General features: G+C 38.3%; 1 protein-coding gene across 4 annotated transcripts in view; it reads left to right on the top strand.

Moving 5' to 3' along the window:
- The first annotated feature begins 271 nt into the window (after window positions 1-271).
- C5H7orf57 (chromosome 5 C7orf57 homolog) overlaps window positions 272-22,604 on the top strand; it is a 38,309-nt gene continuing 15,976 nt past the window's right edge. For 3 of the 4 annotated variants that reach the window (XM_075212660.1, XM_075212658.1, XM_075212657.1), the window contains exons 1-2: window positions 807-926; window positions 9,780-9,843. In XM_075212660.1, coding sequence (XP_075068761.1) covers window positions 822-926; window positions 9,780-9,843 — 169 coding nt within the window. In that variant the 5' untranslated portion in view covers window positions 807-821. Of the gene's footprint in view, window positions 367-806; window positions 927-9,779; window positions 9,844-22,604 lie in introns of those variants that run through there. The other variant, XM_075212659.1, reaches the window with a different exon arrangement.

Genomic DNA, 22,604 nt, shown 5'->3' with positions numbered 1-22,604 from the left:
CAATCACTTCTCTCAGCAGTGTTCCAGAGCCGTTATCTAACTGAACTAACTGAGCTAAATGAACTAAATGAGTCAAATGGACTACTGAGTCTAATGAACTACTGAGTCAAATGAGCTAAATGAACTAAATGAGTCAAATGAACTACTGAGTCAAATGAACTAATATTTTGTGTGAACTAGATCAGAATGAACTAATCTTCAAAATGAACAAAATTTCCCATCATTCACTACAGTGAACAGGTGCCTCACAGCGCCTCCTGCTGGCGGGTGATGTAGGTGTTCACACTTAAAACGGGGAGTGTTGAGAACTCGCTGTATTGTGGTGGAAAGGGGAGGGCTCTGGAAGGTTCGTTCGCTCGAATGCAGGTTAGTGGAGAGGAGAGTGTGCTTTGTTGCCTGCCAATACAAGGGAGATTCTCGATTTATTCTACCACAAGCGCAAACCCTCCCTGTCTTTAAACTGTTCCGATTACTGCACTGTTCCAATTTTTTACTCACAGTCTGTGAATAATTGTAAAATGTTGGAAACTCAAACTCAGCCAAAACAACGCTAACAGGCATTTCTACATGTCTTGTACTTGTCAAAAATCACTGTGACTTAGCATGTTGCCATAAGCAAATACGACCAATGCGCCAACAGAAGTAATTCTATCGTTGTTGTCGCCGTATTTATTTCTCTCTATCAATTTGGTATTTGAGAAAATGGCCGCCGCTCCGTGACACATAAGACAATTGTTTTACAACTGATAAAGTTTTATTCACGCTCAAGTGCCAAAACGCTGCCATTGGCGGCAGCAACGTCATGTAAGCTTTTGGTTGCTATGGGGACGGGGACTGTTGTTCTGAAGGTAGTATTTGTGTACATTGGTTTCAACGGAGTTTTTACTCTGATCAGCTGCATGTCCGAGCGACAATCGAGTCACCAGGTACCAATATTTGCGGCTTAATCTAATTATTACACCTGCTTATGCATAATCATTATAAGATATTTTGAAGTGCCACACAAAATCTGCAGTGTAAACTTGTATTAATAATGACTACTACAATATCATAACAATTGTTACAAATCTACAGTAGTTACACAGATTGCAAAATTCACTGCACATAGATTAATTTTTAGAAATATGCAATTTTCTATCTTCGTGAATACTTTTCTACAAAGTATAGATGCAAAAGATCATATGCTTAAATTAGTATTTGTATATCATCTGTTACACAGTAATGATTATAAACACTACTGTTTTATTTTTAAAAATAATTTGGTATAGGTACACATGATAGTTTAAACTTTTTTTTTGTGTAATTTGGGAAATTACAAAACACTGAGCAGGAATGTTGAAATAGTTGGAAATGACTCTTGAAATACTTAGGAGTCTATGTATTAAAATGCAATGAGCCATTAAAATGGAGAATATAGCTTTTTTGTCACTGTAAAATGGCTATCGCAAAATCAAAGATTTATCCTGCCATAACCTATTTAACGTTTATCTCGGTCCCCATAGATTAATATGGGGACTGCGAAATTCTGCAATGTATAAAGCTTTAAAAAGCTTAGCGTTTCGCAGCAAAATAACACCATCGCAGGATGGTGTTACCTGTCACTTTTGTATAGGATTCTGCTGAAGCATCTCCAGTTTCTCAGAATTCCTTACTGTGGAAGTGCTATGCACATGTGCATTGCAATTCCTCCTTTCACTGGTAGTGCTAGGTAGTAAAAGCAGTTCGCACTAGAGGGGGGACTTTGCCGGTGCGCCCAGAGCAGTTCTGGCATGGTGCATTTAAGCAGTGCTTAAATATGCATCGCTGCAGCAATGCATTTTTATTGACACTGCATATTTTTAATGCATAGACACCTTAACCTGGGTTTAAGACCATGTTATGAACAGGATGTTTGTTTATTTCTATACCAGCCTAGACCAATACAGCAGGAGTCCCTTAGTGTGCGCCCCCTTTGAATGTCCCTGGGTTAGGGGTGAGGTACTTAAAAATAAATATATAGCCTCTTACTGGCTTAGTCAGTGCATGCGTGATTTACACAGAATCCTCTGTTGAACAGCAAGGTGCCCATATATTTTATAGACACCAGATCCAAAGGCTGACTGACATACAAATACTGTATTTCATATGGCTTGATATACTGAAATAGGTTTTTTTACCATATATTTATACATGTAGATACTTACATATCGTAGTCATTCTGTTGTTTCTCTGCTGCTGAATCTGCTATTCCCTAATTTGTAACTGTATTTTTCCATTGCATACATAAACTGTTAGGATAAATAATTATGCTCAACAGAAAGCTGTCTTTTTTTTCTATGCAACAAAAGACAGAACTGTTGGGGGAAGAGAGGCCTGAGAAATGGTGGAATAAAATACAGAAAAATATATGTAGGAGGTATTATCACAAGAATGCTCATAGGCCCCATTCACTTTGTTTTTCTCCTCACAGGTTCATTAATAATATCTCTTACTCCCCAACTGTTCTAATTTAGGCGGGTCAATCACGATTTAAGGGCTTTGACCTGCCGTCCTGATTGGGATAGCTTTGTCCTGTGGGAAGGAAAGTTGTGAGATAATGGGTGAAATGGTGCCATGCGTGCCCACTGGCTTGCACAGTATTGAAAGGGTGTTTTTATGGAAGGGGTCATGAGTCGGTCCAGTCCTTCAGTTTGTTCAATTTTCTAACTTAAAAGTTCATACACATAATTATTTTCTTCTCAGAATGCTTTGTTGTAGTCGGCAAACTAAACAAACAACACAATATGTAAACAAAACAGAAATGTATTTGAGAAGACACAGGGGATGAGTCAGGATACGTTGTTTATAACTTGAAACTCCCAATTGCATTGCTTGTTCCATTGTTTAGAATTGCCTGTATTTTAGTATAGCATCTGCATTTTCACTTAATATTAAAATAATATTTAGGACAAAATGTAAGCTTTATTATTAAAACTTGGTCAATCACTTATCTTCATTAATATTGCAGAATAAAATTAAAATTGTATTTGTTTTTAATACTGCATAACATATTGGCAAACTTTCCATTAGTTTTGTATTTGTATTGATCTAAAGTAAATATCAAGATAAATCTAAAAGGTTTCACGTTATGTGAATTTATATAATTTCTACAAGCATATTATCGTTAGGCATACTAAACTCTATGTACATGACATTGTTTATGTTCCTGTCCCATAATCCTTTTATCTGCATCTGAAAATCTGTCAATCTTATATTTATGTGTTATAATCCTGTCTGAATACATCTTGGGATCCTGATCAATTCACATGTGATGGGTCTATTTTCATTGGGAGTCCAAGTTCCGCCATGTCAGATAGTTTGGAACCTCATATACCCTTATATAATGTATGGAGCAATATGTTGGCATATTAACTACAGAATATTATGTCATGTGAAGTTCTATAGTGGCGTATGAGGCGACAATTTGGTAAAGTACACAGTATTTCTTTTTCCCAACTGTGCTACATCTTTACATTTTTACCATCCTGAAAATATCTCCTCTTCACAATAACACATGCACGTGTATGCTGCAATGAGTACATAATTTTTTTGTGCTAAACCACGAATGCCACCGCATATAATCTTACAATACTTAACTGTTGCTTTAATGATGTGTTAATATAATTTTTGACACTTCCACACTTATTAATTTTGCTGCATAGTGTGTGAATGTTGAATTTTGGCAAATCAAGTTTGTTGGTCTTGAGATGTGGTGTTGCCAGACCAGGAGATCTGAGAATAAAAGAACAGCGGGCAAACCTTAAGTTTGCCTATACAGAGAGCATAAAACTATATCTGGCAAATGCCTTACCCTGTATTAGATACAATTATGCACACACATTTTTTTGAGATCTGAATGCCTTTAAAAAGAAGATTTGCAAAGAAAAGAGCACATCATATTCTTTTTAGTACCTGAGGTATATGAAAAGTACATTGTTTAAGGTACAGCAAGCCTTCTTTATATCATCCCCTTCATAACTCTACCAGTTATATTCTCTGCACGAAAGCTAATTAAGACTCATTAATCCTATTATTTTTCACCCTCTTTAAGTAGATTGTTTTTCTGTGAATTAATATTCTTATTTTGTGCCACACAGAACAGTAAAGAGCCTCCTCTTGTGCTGATTTTCCTCTGTCTTGATTTCACTATTAGAAAAGTGTCTGTATTTAAATTCTTGGCATATGGAAAGTGAGAATAATTTTTTTAAAAAAACAAGCAGACATTAAGAACAATTTTAAATTAAATATTTTAAATATCAACCAACTTGACGTACCCTTGTTGGCATTTCCTGCCCCCAAAAATTTGCATTTGCCAGCGTTTTATATTAAGTGGGCATCAGGCCTTTCTAAATCTGTAGTTAAATCACATTAAAACCCAGCTATTTTCACTCCTTTTTTCATTGTTGTTTTTTTATTTTTGCATGTTGAGTCCCAAGCAATGGACTACAGTGCTCCAGTTACTGGATATGTGGGAGCGGCATCTCAGGCCTTGTGGGGCACACTTTTGCATGGGTAACAATTTATTAAAGGTGCTGTTGTAACTAAAATAGCAGACATTTCATGTTATTATGTAAACTGTCCTAGAAAGAATACAGAACTGATAAATGTCACCAATGTGTTTTATTGTCAATGTTTATTTCCCTTTGTTGTGAGCCATCTAAAGTATATAAACAAGATGATGTTTACAGAAGTTTGAATGAGCTCTATATCATGGTAAACATTTATCCCATTCAGTTCATCTTATTTTTCTTTTAACCATCTGGTGGCGAAACCAGGGCTGTGTGACCTTGTGTAAGGGAGAGGTGGTGTGTGGGCTGGAGATTGTACTTCTGATTAATTCTAGTGCTCACATCCGCCCTCCACCACTATTTTAAAGTGACTGACAAGTAAGACTTACTGGAGGAGCCCAGGAAAAAAATGGTTGTATAGAGCAGCCTCCCGATGCTCTGGCTAGGTGGTAGATAGTGCAGCTTAAAAAACAAAAACAAAAAAAAACTGTGTTCCATCCCCCTTCACTGTAGCTTTGCATGGATGAAAGGCCCTCCTTGCTTAATGCACAGGCAGCTGTACAGATTTACAGATTTATTATATTTGATGACTCAGAAGAAAGAAAAGCTCTATGGATTTTAGGGAAGAAGAGACACTTTTACCTCCTCTGTGAGCACTCCCATTGTCTAGAGTTTTGACTGACTAGCTTGGCCTTGGATGTAGTGGTTAACCAATTGCTTCTGTTATTGACTGGGCTCTGTTAAAGTTTAATGAGTGGTCTTGGTCTAGGATTCCATTGGCAATTTAAATGCAATTGTACAGAAATATAGCATCACATATGTTGAATAACATGGTAACAAAAGTCACTCTGTGTGGCTTCCCATTATACTGTCACCTGACATTCTGTCAAAATGGTCTGCAATGTCTTTTTGTCTGACAGGCAGGTGCATATGTGGCAGGTGCCATCAGGATATTTGTTGAGTCATTTGACCTGCCTGATGTCACTTGAGATAAAGTTACATTATAAGTTGCTAGTGTAACCTAGCCCTTAGAGATGAAGCATGGTAACTGACTGGGCTATAATGGGATATATGAAAGCGTTCATTACCAGGGAAGACATACGTTAATTGTTTATAATTACTTGTAAGCTCCTGTCACCTAATTTATTTTTATCTGTTTTAATAAACATTAGATAGGTAATAAAGCAGTCGGGAAGCTTTCTCTGAGTCCGCATCTATATTGATGGGACTCTCTACAATGTATTACATGCTCAGAGAGGAATGAAGTGGACTCTAATCTTGGTGAAAAGATAACTAATTAGACAATTAGTTTAAATCAAAGGGGGTGGTTACTGATTGAGTGTAGATGGCAGACCTAAGGCCGGGAACCCTTTCTCATTGCGTTGGCATTTTTTTAACATAAGCACAAATGAGTGTGAAATGCATATCAAGTAAGTCTATACACAGGTGGGTATGGTGACAATAGAAAATTGGTTTATAGTGTCGCTTCCATTTACACATGTTTTTACTAGTATTAAAAACACATATAATTTAATGGTTTCTTTATTTTTTAAATGTGGTAATTCTACAAATAATAATACATTCCTATAAACACCTTTTATGCTTCTTACATTCTCACATTCTTTTAGTGAAGAGAAACAAATCAGAACATTGCTTTCTCTTTGTACAGTATGGATTATTTTAGAATCATATTAAGTATAACATACTTTAAATGGCAGCAATTGCAGGTACTGTATGATAGAAGTAGCTGCAGACCTTTTCTGAAGTGTCCTTGTGATGAGTTGACCAGCTATACAGGATTTAGGAGGTTTTGTTAATGTCTCTCGAGTGATCCACAGCCAGTAAAAAAGAAGTATAATTTTATCTTTATTTCTATGTTTATTGTTAACATATTCTGTGAGAGCAATTCCAATAGCGATGGAAACTCTATCTTCTATTTTGAGTATCTCTCGGGTGCTATTTACTTTGTATGTTGAAATGCTGCATTAATCACATGCAAATTTCTTCTGCGCAAAATCAGTTTTACAGCCACTAAATCACGTGTATCATACAAAATACTGATTTATAATTTATGTAGTATCACATTTATAACGCTAATAAGTTTTGTAACAGTAATCTGTTATATCTGTAAAATACATAATACCCAGAAGTTTTAACCAAACCAAAAATATGTTAACCAGTTTGAGATCAATATTATTCACCAGCTTCTGCCATCGATCATAAACTCATTTTTGTCCATCAAATTATTAAACATTTCTACATTTAGTTTGGCTATAGAATAGCTATAATACTCCACAAAATAGAGTTTGAGCAAAGTATATGTCAATAAATCCAATAAGCCAATCAAAAGCAATGTTCATTTGGTGGTCATTTACAATGTGTAAAGCCTGCTGTGCCTATCATTATATTTATTGGTCCTGTAGTTTGTTACTCAACTACATCTCCAGTCTCTGGGAAATGTCATCAATACTCTCAGGAAACTCTGCTGGATGGTTTACTTCCTGTTTTACATACAGGTGATGTTAAGACAAAATTGAGTTCAGAGTGGTATTGGAGTATTCCATAATCACAGTTATATAAGTCTCTCGTAACTCACCTAATACTCTAGTTTTCTGCATTTAATTTCATAAGTGGGAGCTGCCTACCAGCAGTTTCTACTATTCAAACATTGAGCCACCATGCAACCTGTGTATGTCATGTGTCAGGAAATGCATGGCTAACATGATAAAATGGCATAAGGCATGTATATGAAACAATTCTAGAGCAGTTGCACAGTATGCATATTTTGTATTTCACGTGCAGTTAAAAAACAAATATAATAGAATGTTGATATATCACTTCTATAAATAGTGGACTTTGATTGCACTTTTAGAACATGACATATGAAATACATGTAACAGGTACTCCGATCAGCCACAACATTAATACCACCCGCCTATTATTGTGTAGGTCCTCTTTGTGCCACCAAAACAGCTCTGACCCATAGAGGCAGACTCCACAAGACCTCTGAAGGTGTCCTGTTGTATTTGGTACCAAGACATAAGCAGCAGGTCCTTTTACGTCCTGTGATTGAGAGGTGGGGCCTCCATGACTCTGACTTGTTTTTGCAGCATCATCTCGATTATATTGAGATCTGGGGAATTTGGAGGCCAAGTCAACACCTTCAACTCTTTGGGCTAGATTTACTAAGCTGCGGGTTTGAAAAAGTGGGGATGTTGCCTATAGCAACCAATCAGATTCTAGCTGTCATTTTGTAGAAGGTACTAAATAAATGAAAGCTAGAATCTGATTGGTTGCTATAGGCAACATCCCCACTTTTTCAAACCCGCAGCTTAGTAAATCTAGCTCTTTGTCATGTTCCTCAAACCACTCCTGAACAACTTTTTCATTGTGGCAGAGCGCATTATCCTGCTGAAAGAGGCCACTGCCATCAAGGAATACTGTTACCATGAAAGGGTGTACTTGGTGTGCAACAATATTTAGGTAGGTGGTACGTGTCAAAGTACCATCCACATGAATGCCAGGACCCAGCAGAACATTGCCCAGAGCATCACACTGCCTCTGCCGGCTTGCCTTGTTCACATAATACATCCTGGTGCCATCTCTTCCCCAGGTAAAAGACGCACACGCACCCAGCTGGCCACATGATGTAGAAGAAAACTTGATTCATCAGACCAGGCCACCTTCTTCTATTGTTCCATGGTCCAGGTCTGGCACTCGTGACAATTGAGGGCGCTTTCAGCGGTGGGCAGGGATATGCACTGTGTGCTCTGACGCCTTTCTTTCATAGCCAGCATTAACTTTTTCAGCAAATTGTGCTACAGTAGCTCTTCTGTGAGGAGCTAGCCTTTGCTCCCCACGCGCATCAATGTGCTTGGGTGGCCATGACCCTGTCGCTGGTTCACTGGTTGTGCTTCCTTGAACCACTTTTGGTAGGTACTATTCACTGCATAACTGGAACACCCCACAAGACCTGCCATTTCGGAAATGCTCGGACCCAGTGTACTAGTCATCACAATTTGGCCTTTGTCAAAGTTGCTCATATCTTTACTCAAGCCCATTTTTCCTGCTTCCAACACATCAACTTCTAGAACTGACTGTTCATTTGCTTCCTAATATATCCTAACCTTCAACAGGTGCTTTTGTAACAAGATAAACCATGTTATTCACTTCACTTGTCAGTGATTTTTTTATGTTGTGGCTGATTGGTGTAGTTAAATTTCTGTTAGGTCAAATGAAAGCTGTTTTCTTATATAGTAAAAGCTGTACATAGTACTGCATAGTAAAAACTGTAGCTGTGAAGCATGTATGTCAAGTAACTGCTTGTTATGAAACACATATGTTGCATATGTATCAGGTTTTAAAAGTGTATTAAACAAATGTGAATATGTGAAAGATCCATCACACTGACCTCCACTACTTATCTGTAGAAAAGATGAGCAAGAAATAAGGGTATTTTACCAATAATCTTAAACATTATATTTTTAATGTTGACACACCCCTGCAATTCTACAATTATAGACCTAGGCCTATGTGCCCTTTCCACAAATCCGGGCTTACATTTATGTGTTGTATAATATAATCATTTATAATCTGGTAATAACATACAGTAATGGATAGTGTAGTGTTATCTGTATAGTGATATCATAGGGAACAAGGTTATCTGTATGCGTGTATATGCCCCCACATAGTCGTTATGGCCAATTTGTACTCTGTATAATTTGATAAGCCCTCATATAATAATACATGAAGGGATCCCAACTTCCGGAGTGCTGATCATTGTGATACAGGGCTAACACCATGAGACTAGCAGTGGTGTTGTGAGAGAGAACAGATTTAGGGCTAGATTTACTAAACTGCGGGTTTGAAGAAGTGGAGATATTGCCTATAACAACCAATCAGATTCTATCTTTCATTTTGTAGACTGCACTAAATAAATGACCGCTAGAATATGATTGGTTGCTATAGGCATCATCTCCACTTTTTCAAACCCGGCGTTTAGTAAATTTACCCCTTAGTGTTGTAAGAAACTTGTATAAACTGTGCATATTTTGTAGTCACATGTTTTACTTACATTTAAAAAATATTGTGCAGAATCTAGTATAATGGTTTACATGAATATAGAAAGGTAATTTACAAACTGCTGATTATGCAAATGAAACAAAACACCATTTGCAATACAGGGCTGAAATTTCATAAACGTCTATTACTGGTAACCTTACTGTATTTGTATTTGTTTTTTGTTTCCCCAAGGAACAAACAATGAGACACTTGGCAAAAGAACCTTCTGGTCCTCCTAGCAGATATGCTAGCTGTGGTAAGTTCTAGCAAACTAAAAAAAAATTGTTAACCACTTTTTTGTTGTTGTTGCCTTCTGGCATAAACTTATCTGATCACCAGAAGAAGGAAAATATAGGTCCAGGCATGGTGAGAGACTAAAGCTGGGTACACACACTATAGAAAATTTCTCCCGATGCGATGTAGTTAACGATTTTACCATCGACTGAAAAAAAAAAGTCCCAATCTGCATGCCGATTTATGTGTACACACTAAACACGTATTACAAGATTTACCTTTAGGTTTGTGCTCTTCATCTGTCGTAACCATCTGCTGAAAAGATTGAAAGTGCATACACACTGCAGAATTGGAACGACATCGCTCCATCGTGGAACGAGATTTTAAGTCCGGTTTATAAGTCAAACGATACAATGTGATTTGGAACGATAATCGTTCATTGTACACACTAAGGCAATATAGTTCCGAATAGTTGTTTATCATGTGATTGACCCGATAATCGGCTGAAACCTGAAATGTGTACACAGCCTAACTAAACGATGTAGATGAGGTTGGTACTTGCAAGGTCACCTTCGTAATGTCATATTTTTACTTGAAATCTATTGAAAATTGATCAGAGTTTAAAGTAATGTCTTCTCTCAAAAACATTGTGTCCTCTGCATTCTTCATGTTTTGTTTTAGTTTCTTATAGCCTAGGTTTCAGAGGTGTTTATGACATGACATGGGTCACAAACCCTTATATGCGTGAGGCCATCTTTTATATCTAGCAATGTAGAGTTACAGTGTGGTGAAAAAAAAAATGTTTAGTGTTTTTTTTTTTTTTGTTTTAGTTTTTCTAAATGGTTCTTATAAAAAAAAAAATGTTTGAGTTATCAAAATTCAGTCTTTGCTTTGTAGCTGAGACTGTCAAATGTAATTCATGATTACTGGGACTAAAGCTTTCTCTGTAGAGAAACATGTTATTTTTATTAATGAATACTTCTTTCATTGCTTACTTGTCCACCATGGAAGATATTTACAACCAAAAGAAACTAAACACGAGAGAGGGAATATAGCAAGGCACAGAAGCAGACAGACAGGATTATTTAAGATGTAACGCCTTGTATTGTGTTATTCTTATGTAATGTCCCTTAGGCTGAGCACTGTTTGCTGGTTTGTTTCACATATTTGAGATGATTGATAGTAATCCTGAGATGAGAATGTGCAATGCAGTATGTGTGGCTGGTCCGAGGGGAATTAGTTGAGATTGTGTGACCATTGCAGGTGGAGAAACAGATGTTAGTGCAGAGATTTGAGTAGTTTACCATCCTACCCTAACCAAACTATGGGCAGGATTCTATTCAAACATGAGTAGTGTTTGAATCCAGTTCAAGATAGTGTTGACCTTGTCTGGTAGTCTACCAAAGGTATTCTGAGCTGTGGACTGACAGCAGAGAATTGAAAGAGACAGATGCAGACGAGATATGCCCAGATCCAAACCATGCCTTTTTGCAGGTCAGTGAATCGGGACAGTCTCACCAAAATAAGGACTGTATTGAAGTATGCCCAAGCAGATCGGGAGAGTGGGAGATTGGCAAGAGCCATTCAGAGCTGTAGAGACTTTGGGCCTGATTCATTCATCAGGGCACGTATCTGCAGATGTTGAGCGTGTTGTATGCAAAATCACTCTGCACATGCCCAGAACCGTAACATATGCCCACAAATGCATTCCTGTTTTTTCCATCTTCGTATGCAAAGGACACTTGCCACAGCCGACTATTTCTGGGCGGGAATAGGGATTCTGCCTTCGTCAATTTACAGTAAGGGAGTGCCAAGCTCAAGCCTACGCAGCCATGTCCGAATTAAGCTCTGGGCATTGTAAAGTTACTTGTTTTTTTTGCCGTATCTCTTGTTCCAGCTACATTGGCTAATCTAAGTTCTGCGTACTAGTGGTGATGGTCGCGGATGCATGCTAGAACATGTGTTTGCAATTAGGAGCTGTAAAAATGCATTTTATGTAGAGAAAACATTCATAACATCCGATATTAAATGTATTTCATGGGGGAGGATTTCAAAATAAACTTTTTATTTTATATGTTTTGTCATTAATGACTATATTAATAACAGTTGACATTGATTGATGATTATTATTTTTTTTTCTGTGCATCCTTTTGGGACTTTATATTCCACAGCAGAGCGGACCTAGACCCATATTCATCAACAGACATATCTTTATATCTGTTCCTTGTTGAATATGAACATGCGTATGCCCGAATTATGTGCGTTTTTAAAAAAAAAACCAGTGAAATCAATATGTGCCTGGCCATCTTACTTGGATTAAATGAAGTCGGTAGTTTATTTACAGAGACTTATGTACATCCAGCTTTATCCAGCACTTATCACTTAGTACTCAGACACACTGGAGTATTAGCAACATTTACTCAAGCAGCAGTCAACGTAAATTTGTACGGCAGTCTGGTTCAGTCTGCATTAATCTAACAGGTATGAGTCACAGGGGTATAACAAAACAATATTAAATTGAACTGCTTTGTTGTGATATATATATATATATATAATATATATATATATATATATATATATATATATATATATATATATATATATATATATATATATATATATATATAATTTTTTTTTTTTTAGAATAGTTTCCTTGTAAGAGAAATTTTCTTGATTTTTGCCCCTTTTAATAAAAGTATTGAAAATGCACATATCCATTTTATACTGTCTTTTTTTTTTTTTTTTTTTTTCCTCCATTTGCTATTACCAACAAGCATCTAACTGTTCATGAGCCCAAAAGAAGACTTTGAGTAAAAAAGCATATCTCTGCAAGGCCAGAGGCGGATCTAGTCTTTTCATTTAGCGTGGGTGGTTCAATAGAAAATCTCAACCCCCTTCTTAATTACTATTGGTGTGAAAATCCGAACCCAGATCTGTTAGAGTGATCCAATTAAATTACATTCCCCTGCAGTCCCTCACTGTCTCTCTTCACTCTGTAAAGGCCATGTGACATCACCCTGCACTCTGATTGTTGGATAGTTCCAGCCATTCACTGATTAGAATGTGGAGACTTCCAACTAATCTGTTTGATGAGTGACCAGAGCAATCCACCAATCAGTGTGAAGGTATGGTACTTTTATACCCAGTAACTGTGTGTGGATCATTCACTGTGCAAGGCTCAGTATTTACAGTAGTTTATGCAGTGCGCCTTTGCTGAGCTTTGAGTATTATTATTTGCTGTGCTCCTGTGCCAAGCTCTGAGTACTATTATTAGCTTGTGCCCTGGATCTACATATTCATTACATCATAACAAAGCTTTCTGAGCTGCTTGACTACTTGCCTACACTAACCAAAAAATTTAATACATAATTATGTCAATATACATTTGACAGTATAAAAGGAAGGCATTTTTGGGTTTTTTAGTTGTACGACAGATTGGAAACTATTAATGGTTTCATTAGAAACTTTTTTGTTTCTCCACAGAAGATTTTACCTTGTAACATATTTTGTCACATATATCTTCATAAATAGAGCACCTTTGTTCAGCTCATGGCCCCATTTTTGGATTTTATACTTCATATGTGCTAACTTATATGACGTAAGTATCGCACACTGTCTTGCCACAGCATGAAATTGCTGTGAAAGCTCCAAGCAAACATGTAACACTTACAAGCTCCCTCCAACATTGTTTCGGCAAATACCACACTGCTAGAATATCACTAGTGTGATATAGCTAGAAACTGCTAGGCTTCATTAAACTGGCTGGTAGTTGTAACTTGTGTGTGCATAATGATCCCTGCACCTACAGTATTTAGTCTTAGCACCACATTCATCTTTAATTGAAAACAAATTTAATATATTTTATTTATTCAAAGCTTATATGTAGAAAACATGCCTTGTTTGTGAGGCATCCTGAGATGCCTCACAAACAAGACCATGTTTTAACTATTTTGCAATGTTGCTTGTAATTTTCACTACTTGTTAAATATTACAATTAAATGTTTTAGCCTGAAGCCTTTATATACTCTTGGCACACCTTTCTGGTTTCACTTGGGGCCACCAAGAGAAATTTTGGGCCCAGATACAGCAAATTTTTTTGCCCCCCACACCCCTTGCACAGGCAAGCAGCATGGGGGTGTGGCCACATAATGTTGGGGGAGTGGTCAACATGAGCATGGCTGCACTTCTTTAGACATGACATATTGGTGGCAATTACGGTACAAATCTCCGCTCATTTTACCTCGCACCCCATAGAGGTGCAAGGAAAAATGGGAGGAGATTTCTGTCAAATCTCCGCTGCAAAGTGTCTCGCGGACGTTCCGGGGACACTTGGCAGCTAATTGAATGCCACCATTATGTATCAAAATGGTGTTACTCTCACCTACCTGTTATTGCAGCTTTCACAACCTGGTACTGGATTCTTGCATGGATCCTGGAATGCAAGCAATAAGTGAACACCGTACATAACACAGATCATGCAGTATATAATACATAAATTATAATAAAATATTTATCACACCCTCCCCAGCCACATCACGCCATCCCTCAACTATCTCACGCATGACGCCACCCCCTGCCACATCACCCATCACGTCACTCCCCCCAGACACAGCACGTCGCCCCCCAAATACATCACACCACCCCTCAGCTACAACACGCATCACGCCACCCACTGCCACATCGTGTCACCCCCCCCCCCCCCCCAGACACACTACGTCAGCCACCCAGACACATCACACACGAGCACAATGCCATATACATACACACGCACACGATGCCATATGCATACACATAATGCCATGTGCACATACAAAATGTCACACATACATAATTCCATACACATACATACTGTAATACTCATACATACTGCCATATACATACACAATTCCACATATATACACAGTCAGGCTATAACACCCCTGATGGCTCCGCGGCCGTGCTCTGAAATGACAGGCAACCTGGCAGCAGTCTGATTTTTTTGCCTGGCTGCCTGTCTCCATTAGTCCAGTGGCAGTCTGTCACTGACAGGGCCCTCCCGATTAGCCCTGCCCCTCCCAAGTAGGCCCGCCCCCCTCCTGACTGGGTGAATGGGGAAAAAAAAAGAAAGCTTGTTGTCTGCAGTGCGGGCCCAGGCCCCCTGGCATGCTCGGGTCCCGGTTATTAGTACCTGCCCCCCCCTCAGCACCCCTGGTTGTACTCTAATCATGCAACTTGTTTCAGGTATAGGGTTTCTTGTTCATTCATCTGCTTCTATCATGCACATTTCTCTCCCTATTTTTCTGCTCATTTTGTACTATTGAGTTTGTATCTTTGCAGTCTTGTTTCATCATATCAACCTTTCAGCCTTAGGTCAACTTCATTAAAAGCCATTCCAAACATTCCATTGAGCTGTCAGCAGGAGCAAGCCCAGCCTCCAGCAGAGAGATATCTTGCATATAGTTGCTTGTCTCATGGTATTTTCACATACATGGTTTCCTCTCTTTTGCATTCACGTTATTTAGTCCCCTTATCACATTTGAACTCTTGTCAGTTGACTATGGTATCATTTGTTTTCATCAATATAAACTAACATTGTAGTCTATTCCCACTAATTTTCCTGCTAGACTTTCTTCTAGTTAGCCCACCTCCTCTTTTCATTTTCTGCTCCTGGTATCTCATTCATCTTATTTTAGTCAGTTCATTCAATTTTCCTTCCAAGTCACAAGAATTGTTTGATTTGTACAATCCCCTTTGCTCTCTATATTTTAACCTTTGCAATCTTGCCATAGCAAGCTCCATGCTGTGTCCTTCAATGCTTTCGTTGGTGTATAGCATATGAGGCCGATTACATATTTCACTACTTCTAGTTTGTCTTCTCTTGCCTTGTTCATTCACACACAATATTTGAATTCTCTCATTATCCTTACCAAACCACCTATTAATATATTGCTCTCTTCCAGCATACCTTACACTGCACTAGCATTGGCTTTAACCCACAGACTGCTTCTATAGGATATTTTCACTCTATTATATTGTATCGCTTCCATAATATTGAATCTACTACAATTTTACATTTCTCTTTACTTGCCCTGGTTTTGTTTTGTTTTGTTTTCTGTGGTGTTGTGTGTTTGGTGGGTTTTTTTTCTTCACTGTCAGTCTCCCTAGACTTTATGAATATCTAAATTTTTATCTTCAACTTTCTTCATATTTGCACTCAATGGTAGGCAACCAGATTCACTTAAGGGGCCACATGAGCCCTTCAAAAGGAACATGCATTACCTATACCTACCAGTTATCTTGGTTTTAAGGGCAATATTCCTGATATGAGGGCTCTGTCCTGACAGCTTTGTCCCGTGGGTGGGAAATTTGGGAGGCAGGTCTCATTCACGGCATGGCAGAGCAGCAAGTGACTGGGTGCCATGCACACTGGTGTGGCTGGATCACTTATAAATATCTTATTGTAAATAATTATTTTAATTAGGTCTGCAGGGCACCGCTGTATATGCATTGCAAATGCACTAGTTTTTTGTTGGGGGGAGTAATATTTTGTTGTACTTCTGTATAGGAAATGTATTTATTTCTGAGACAGTGCCAGGGGAGGAAATTGGATTTCCGTAACTTTTCTAAAGGAAGCCTCATGCTAATTCATTCTTTTCATGTGAAATAACCAATATGTCTTTTTAGCTTGAAAACACAGCAGGGAGTCGTTTCCTGTTATCTTGCCTTGTTAAGGTGAAATGAAACGTCTGAACAATGTGATTTAGGATATCGCAGATTGCTGTAAGTTTTGTTAACTTTGCATTGCATTTATATCCAAGTTTGGAGAACATATTGCATCCGGATACTAAATATCTGATGAGATATCTTGATAACCCTTAACATCAAAAAATTAAAACAGTTAATCAAAGAAGGATACATCTATCTGTAATAACAGTAATATTCAACAGGCATTTTAAACAAGTGTTGCAAGCTATAGCTGCAGGTTAAGGCTCTGAGGGCTGCATTTGGCTGCCTGTTTGTGCTTCACTGATCATACTGAAATTTGCCCTGCTGAATGACTTGCTCCAAGTGCCACACATACTCCCATAGTTACTATCTATTCCCTTTGTTCCTCACTTTCTTTCATTTGAAAACAACACCTATTATACCAGTGCTATACTGTATTGGGCCGAATTTTCTCTAGGTACGAGACCAGGGTCATTTTTTCAGGCCACTGTAAAGGACAGGGCCCAATGCTGAGTAACATTGGCCTCTTACAGAATGTAAGGTGTAGAACCGGATATTTGACATCTGGTTTTAACATGCGGTTTACAAACTGCAAAACAGTGGATGCTGTTCCAGTTTTCAGCCTCCAAACTGCAGGATAGTAAATCCTGTAGTTTAGGAATCAAAATTGCATGTGATGTGTGGCAGTTTGAAAGTGGGAACAAGCAGAGCTAATGTAGTGTGACTCGAAGCAAATACTTTTCTAGAGGAAGAGAAGCGTCAGTTTATGACATTTCTTTAAAACAAGTGTCCCAGCTGTACACGCATACTAATTTCAGGTACTTATTGGTCTCTTATGGTGCACTTTTATGAGATTTTAATGCTGGAGTACAGTGACCTGCTCCAGAATTGTAAGCAATCACAATTGTACTAGCTTCCTTTCTCCAAGTTGTATAGACTAAGCAGTCTATCTTAATGCTTTTGTTTTTAAGTGTGTCATTACTAGGGTCAGCTGGTCAATTTTGTATTAAATCTTCATCTCCTTCACATAATTTTCTCACCAGTTCTGAAGAAGGGAGGGATAGCCATCAGGTCATTGAAATATTAACAGTAGTACAGGTTAATTCAGGATATTGGTATATTGATCTTATAGGAGACAGGGCTCAGTCTACTTACGATTATGTAATTGAGTACAGGGCTGCATGTAAGGGGCTGAAAGACTTAGGGCAAGATTTACTAAGCTGCGGGTTTGAAAAAGTGGAGGTGTTGCCTATAGCAACCAATCAGATTCTAGTTATCATTTATCTATTGCTTTCTACAAAATGACAGCTAGAATCTGATTGGTTGCTATAGGCAACATCTCCACTTTTTCAAACCCGCAGTTTAGTAAATATACCTCTTGGACTGTGAATTAGAGAGTGGAAAGACTAGCACCACAGAGTAATAATACGAAGGCCCTGTGTGGTCAGATGCACTTCTTTTATAAAATGAAGTTCATACTTCCAATTTGTTAACAATAAGAAGCTTAACAAACACCATTTTTTTCAATCCTCATGTGGAAATAATACATTCTACCATAGTAAGTAAGCAGATAATGGTGAACTTCTCTAGTAGTGTCAATAACCTGCACAAGCATACAAGCATGCCTTAGTTGCTTGGAGTCCTTTCTGGTAAACATACCAGGAATCTCTCAAGAGATAACATGGTTAGGGATTACTTGCAAAAGAAGAGAAAGGCCTTTCCCCAGCCACAAGCCAATTAGTGTGGGCATTTTAACTTTTACAGCTAATTATAAAATCCTATATTGTACACTATTATTTTTACAGTCCTAAATAATTGAGGATTGGAGTTCAAACAGCTCATTATATTCTTATATTCCGCATATGTATCCGTAGTACTACCTAATCACTTTTGCGGAAATCGAGAAATTTAAGTCCACAATCCGACCTGTAAAAAAACTGTTCTTTCAATTATGAGAGTTCAGCCTGTGGAAATTGCAACTGTCCTACTTTAATCAGGAATGTTGGTGGTTGTGCATCTGTTTAGGATACCAATACTTGGAATAGCTACTTGTGCTTGGCTGTATGATAATAGAGATGTGACCAGTTTTACCATACACAATGTAATCTAAAATGTAAAAGATCTCCTTATTCAGCAATGACGCCATTGTTGTGGACACCATTTGAGTGTCCACAACAAATGACATGCACAGCGTACTTATGTTTTAAAATTTGTACTTCTTTTAAATATATTCAGATTTAAATTCTGAAGTATTAAATTCTTCAATTGATTGGTCTGCAAGATCAGATATTTAACAATGTTTGTATGTGTGGTTTGGTTTTGTTTTGATTTGTACTGTATTGTTTTCAAAAAATGCATCCCTACCATGAGAGGAGATCTTGGCTCTCATTTTAGCTGAGTAATTATCATCATTGTTGTTATCAGAATGTTTCTGTATGTAGAAAACTGCATCCAATGAAATTCTGTATTGTAATACAAAGATAAACAAACAGTCAGGCGCTAGTTAAATAGATATTATTATTTGACAAGTAAACCTATTGGCAAATCAATTGGTGCCTAGATAAAACCTGCAGCTCTCCACTTTAACAGTATTCTATCTTGTTAAATAATTAAAAAGCAACAAATAAATAAGCATATGAGAGCGCTGGTTATTCTTTTTTTTTTTTTAAACTCTTTATTTGAAGAGGAAACAGGAACAGTACAGATAACATTTTGGACAAGAAAAATCTTAATAATCAAAGTGTTTCCTCTGAGTTTTATACTTTTATATCGGTAGGGGGAAGGGAAGGGAGGGCGGGGGGTAGAAAGGCACAAATATTGTCAACAATATAGCTAATAAACCAATAGGCACGCAAACTTGGAACATTGCTAGGAAAAGCTAGGACACAGTTACAATGACTGCACGAGAGAGGGGTAGCATACAGACATTACTCACCATCCGCGCACCAAATCCAGCCTGGGGGGTCCAGAGGCGGCCCAAGAGCTATGTTCCATCTGCAGGAGGAGGAGCCGTACTGGAAAGGCAGCTACGGCTTTCTAGAAAGTACCACGGGGCCCACACCTTATCAAAGTTATATGATTTATCATGAAGGTACGACCGTAACTCCTGCATAGAGGGAGCCCTAGGGTCTTTCCAGTGCTTTGCTATTAGGGATTTAGCGGCTGCCAGAAAATGGGAGATAAGCTTGTTAGAGGGCGCGCTCTCATCAGGTATAGGGCGAGAGAGAAAGAATGACCAGGGATCCTTACTTATCTGTTGTTCTGACACATAGTTTATGAGTGTAAGAACCATGTTCCAGAAAGGAACTATGCGAGGGCAGGTCCACCATATATGTAGCATCGTACCTCTCTGGCCACATTCCCGCCAGCAGCTCGGAGTGGCCGTAGGAAACATTCGAGACAACTTATCAGGAGTATAGTACCACCTATAGTACACTTTATAGGCAGTTTCCTTAATTAATGTAGAGATCGAGCTCTTGGCAATCCGCTCCCTGACCTCCTCCCAGCATAAGTCGTCTGGGGGAGGACCCAAGTAATTTTCCCATTCCCGCTCATGTCGGCCTGGAGTATCGAAGGTATAATCTATGAGCCAATTATAGATCTGGGAGATCATCCACTTAGTGAGAGGTGAATGTAAACACATGTACTCGAAGGAGGTCGGGGCCCGAAGAGCCTCCTGGGGGGGCAAAGACATGGCGTAGTGTCCAACCTGGAAGTACTCAAAAAAGAGCGGACGAAACGGTTCAAATTTATGATGAAGTTCTGACATAGAAGCCCAAGTTTGATTAACCACCAAGTCCGTGACAAACGCCTTAATATAAAACCAATAGGAGTTCAAATCAAATACACACTTTTGTTCAGCTATTACAACCCAATATCCACAGTTCTCAAGTAATGGAGTATTATATCCAATAATTAGCCCTAAGGCAAAAGTTAATTGGAGCCAACCTATGATGTTATTATGCCCTCTATGGGAAAGATTCCAGCAATATTAAGCTGTAGATACAGGTCTTAAGCAAAGTATTAATATGCCACATATCTCCTCCTCAGCAATATGATCCTCACTGTACCTTACACAAGTCAGTTGTAGCTCCTAGTATCCTCCTAGAGATTGCAGTATATTGTCCAGAATTTAAAAAAGCTGCTTCCGCGTAATGAACAATATGACTGAGAAGTCCGAGTACTTCCCTATTTTATCTGTCATAAAGGACTGTTTTGTTTATTGCAATATTGGTGGGACGGAAACCAAATCAGTGTGGCCTGACATTTCAGTTGGTGGTACTAATTATACCTATAAATCTGACATTTAGAAACTTAAGGAGAGTATTGCTCTTGTTTTTTTCTACAGTTTTAAAATTCATATTAATGTTCTCTTGTTGAATTGAATGTCCTTATTCAGTTGAGTTATCTGTGAAATTTTTCTCCAGGTGTGTTTCTTCAACTGTTATAAAAGAGTATAGGTAATTTTCACTAATGAGCTCACAGTACTGTCATAGCTCAGATAGCTCATTCGCACGAATGGGTTTGTGAAGCATTTACCCACCACAGGAATGCCCTGGGCAAACTGCTTGTGAGCCACCTAAAAATGTGACCGCCACAAGGATCATTGATCGCCATGACAACTGCTCATGCATGTTCACGCTCAATTGAGCCCATGATTGTGTGTGGGCTAAAATTTTTACTGTATTTAACGTGCTGGAGCATTTGTCATGGGATGCAATTCCTTGCTATGCAGAGCTACTATTCTGCAGTTTCTAATAAACACTATTCCCTAGAAGGGTGATAAGTGTCAATGACTGGTTAAAATGGGTTTGTGGATAAGTGGTAATTTCATATTTGTGAGGGGGGGGGGGACAATCTTTGCTGAAGCAGCAGACAATAAGAGAATTTAAATGAGATACAATAGACTGTACAGTATCCTACAATAGAAAATAACCACACAAAGTGTGTTCTGTTACAGCCAAAGAAATTGTAGGGACATATATATTTATTTAAAATTGCTTATGCAACTACAGGTATGTTAAAATCCTTTCTTTGTTAAGCACTTACATATTCAGCATCATTATACAATAATAGAGCATACCTTGATAGGGGACATTCAAAGGCATAAATTGTGTTTGGGCAACCAGTAACTCATGGCTGGTGAGGCTGGGCATTATTAAACTTGTATTTCCACAACCACTGGAAAGTCATGTGTTGTCGAGGTCTTAGAGCAGAGATTCCCAACTTTTTTTTTGTTTGTTTGTTTCAAACCCCCCCCCCCCCCCCACCCCACCCCGCAAACAACACACTGTGGTTTTGAGTGCTCTTCATGCCCAATATATGTATAACCAGTTTTGATATAATCATTGTCATACTTTAGATTTCTGCATTTTGAGAGATTATATTTTTGTTGCTCATAAATATGTTTTGGAGGGGAAGGTTCAGTACATGGCTGATAAAATGCAGCAGCATCAACTAGTGTATCGTGTGTGTGTGTGTGTGTGTGTTTGTTTCATAGTCAACATTTTTACTTCCCTTGTTTAACCAACGATCCATTGTCTATTCTAGCTAGAAAGAGGTGATTCGCACTCTTTGTTTATATTTATTAACTAGGTAAGAAACATGGTTTTAGTCTTGTTGAAAAGTGTGTATTTTTATGGTTGGTGAAAGCATGCACTTCAGGAGGAGGCAGTAATCTGCAGCCCTCCAGCCAGCGGCGTTTTAAGACCTGAGTGGACCTGTGTGCAGCCTAAAGCTGGGTACACACTACACTGTTTTCGCCCAATAATCGGCTCAAACAGCCGACATACGACCACTCGTTCAAAAGTCGGGTCAGTGTGTGTAGTGACTCGATGGTCGAAAGTCTGCAAAAAATTGACGATTGTCACCTCATTTGGTTGGTCGTACCGTTTAATATTTTCGTTCCAATCTCGTTTCCGCTTTGTAGTGTGTATAAATTTCCGACCGATCCACGACAATCCTCCGATTCTTCCTCGACCTGAGGGGCGTGTGTATGTAAATTTTTTGAGGTCTGTCCCAGTCCCACGTGGTGCGGAATCCGCACATCACTGTGTTTTGTATCTATGTATATTGCAC

The sequence above is a fragment of the Mixophyes fleayi genome, chromosome 5 (genome assembly GCF_038048845.1).
Source record: "Mixophyes fleayi isolate aMixFle1 chromosome 5, aMixFle1.hap1, whole genome shotgun sequence".
Taxonomy (NCBI): Eukaryota; Metazoa; Chordata; class Amphibia; order Anura; family Limnodynastidae; genus Mixophyes; species Mixophyes fleayi.
This window is presented reverse-complemented; position numbering and strand designations above follow the sequence as displayed.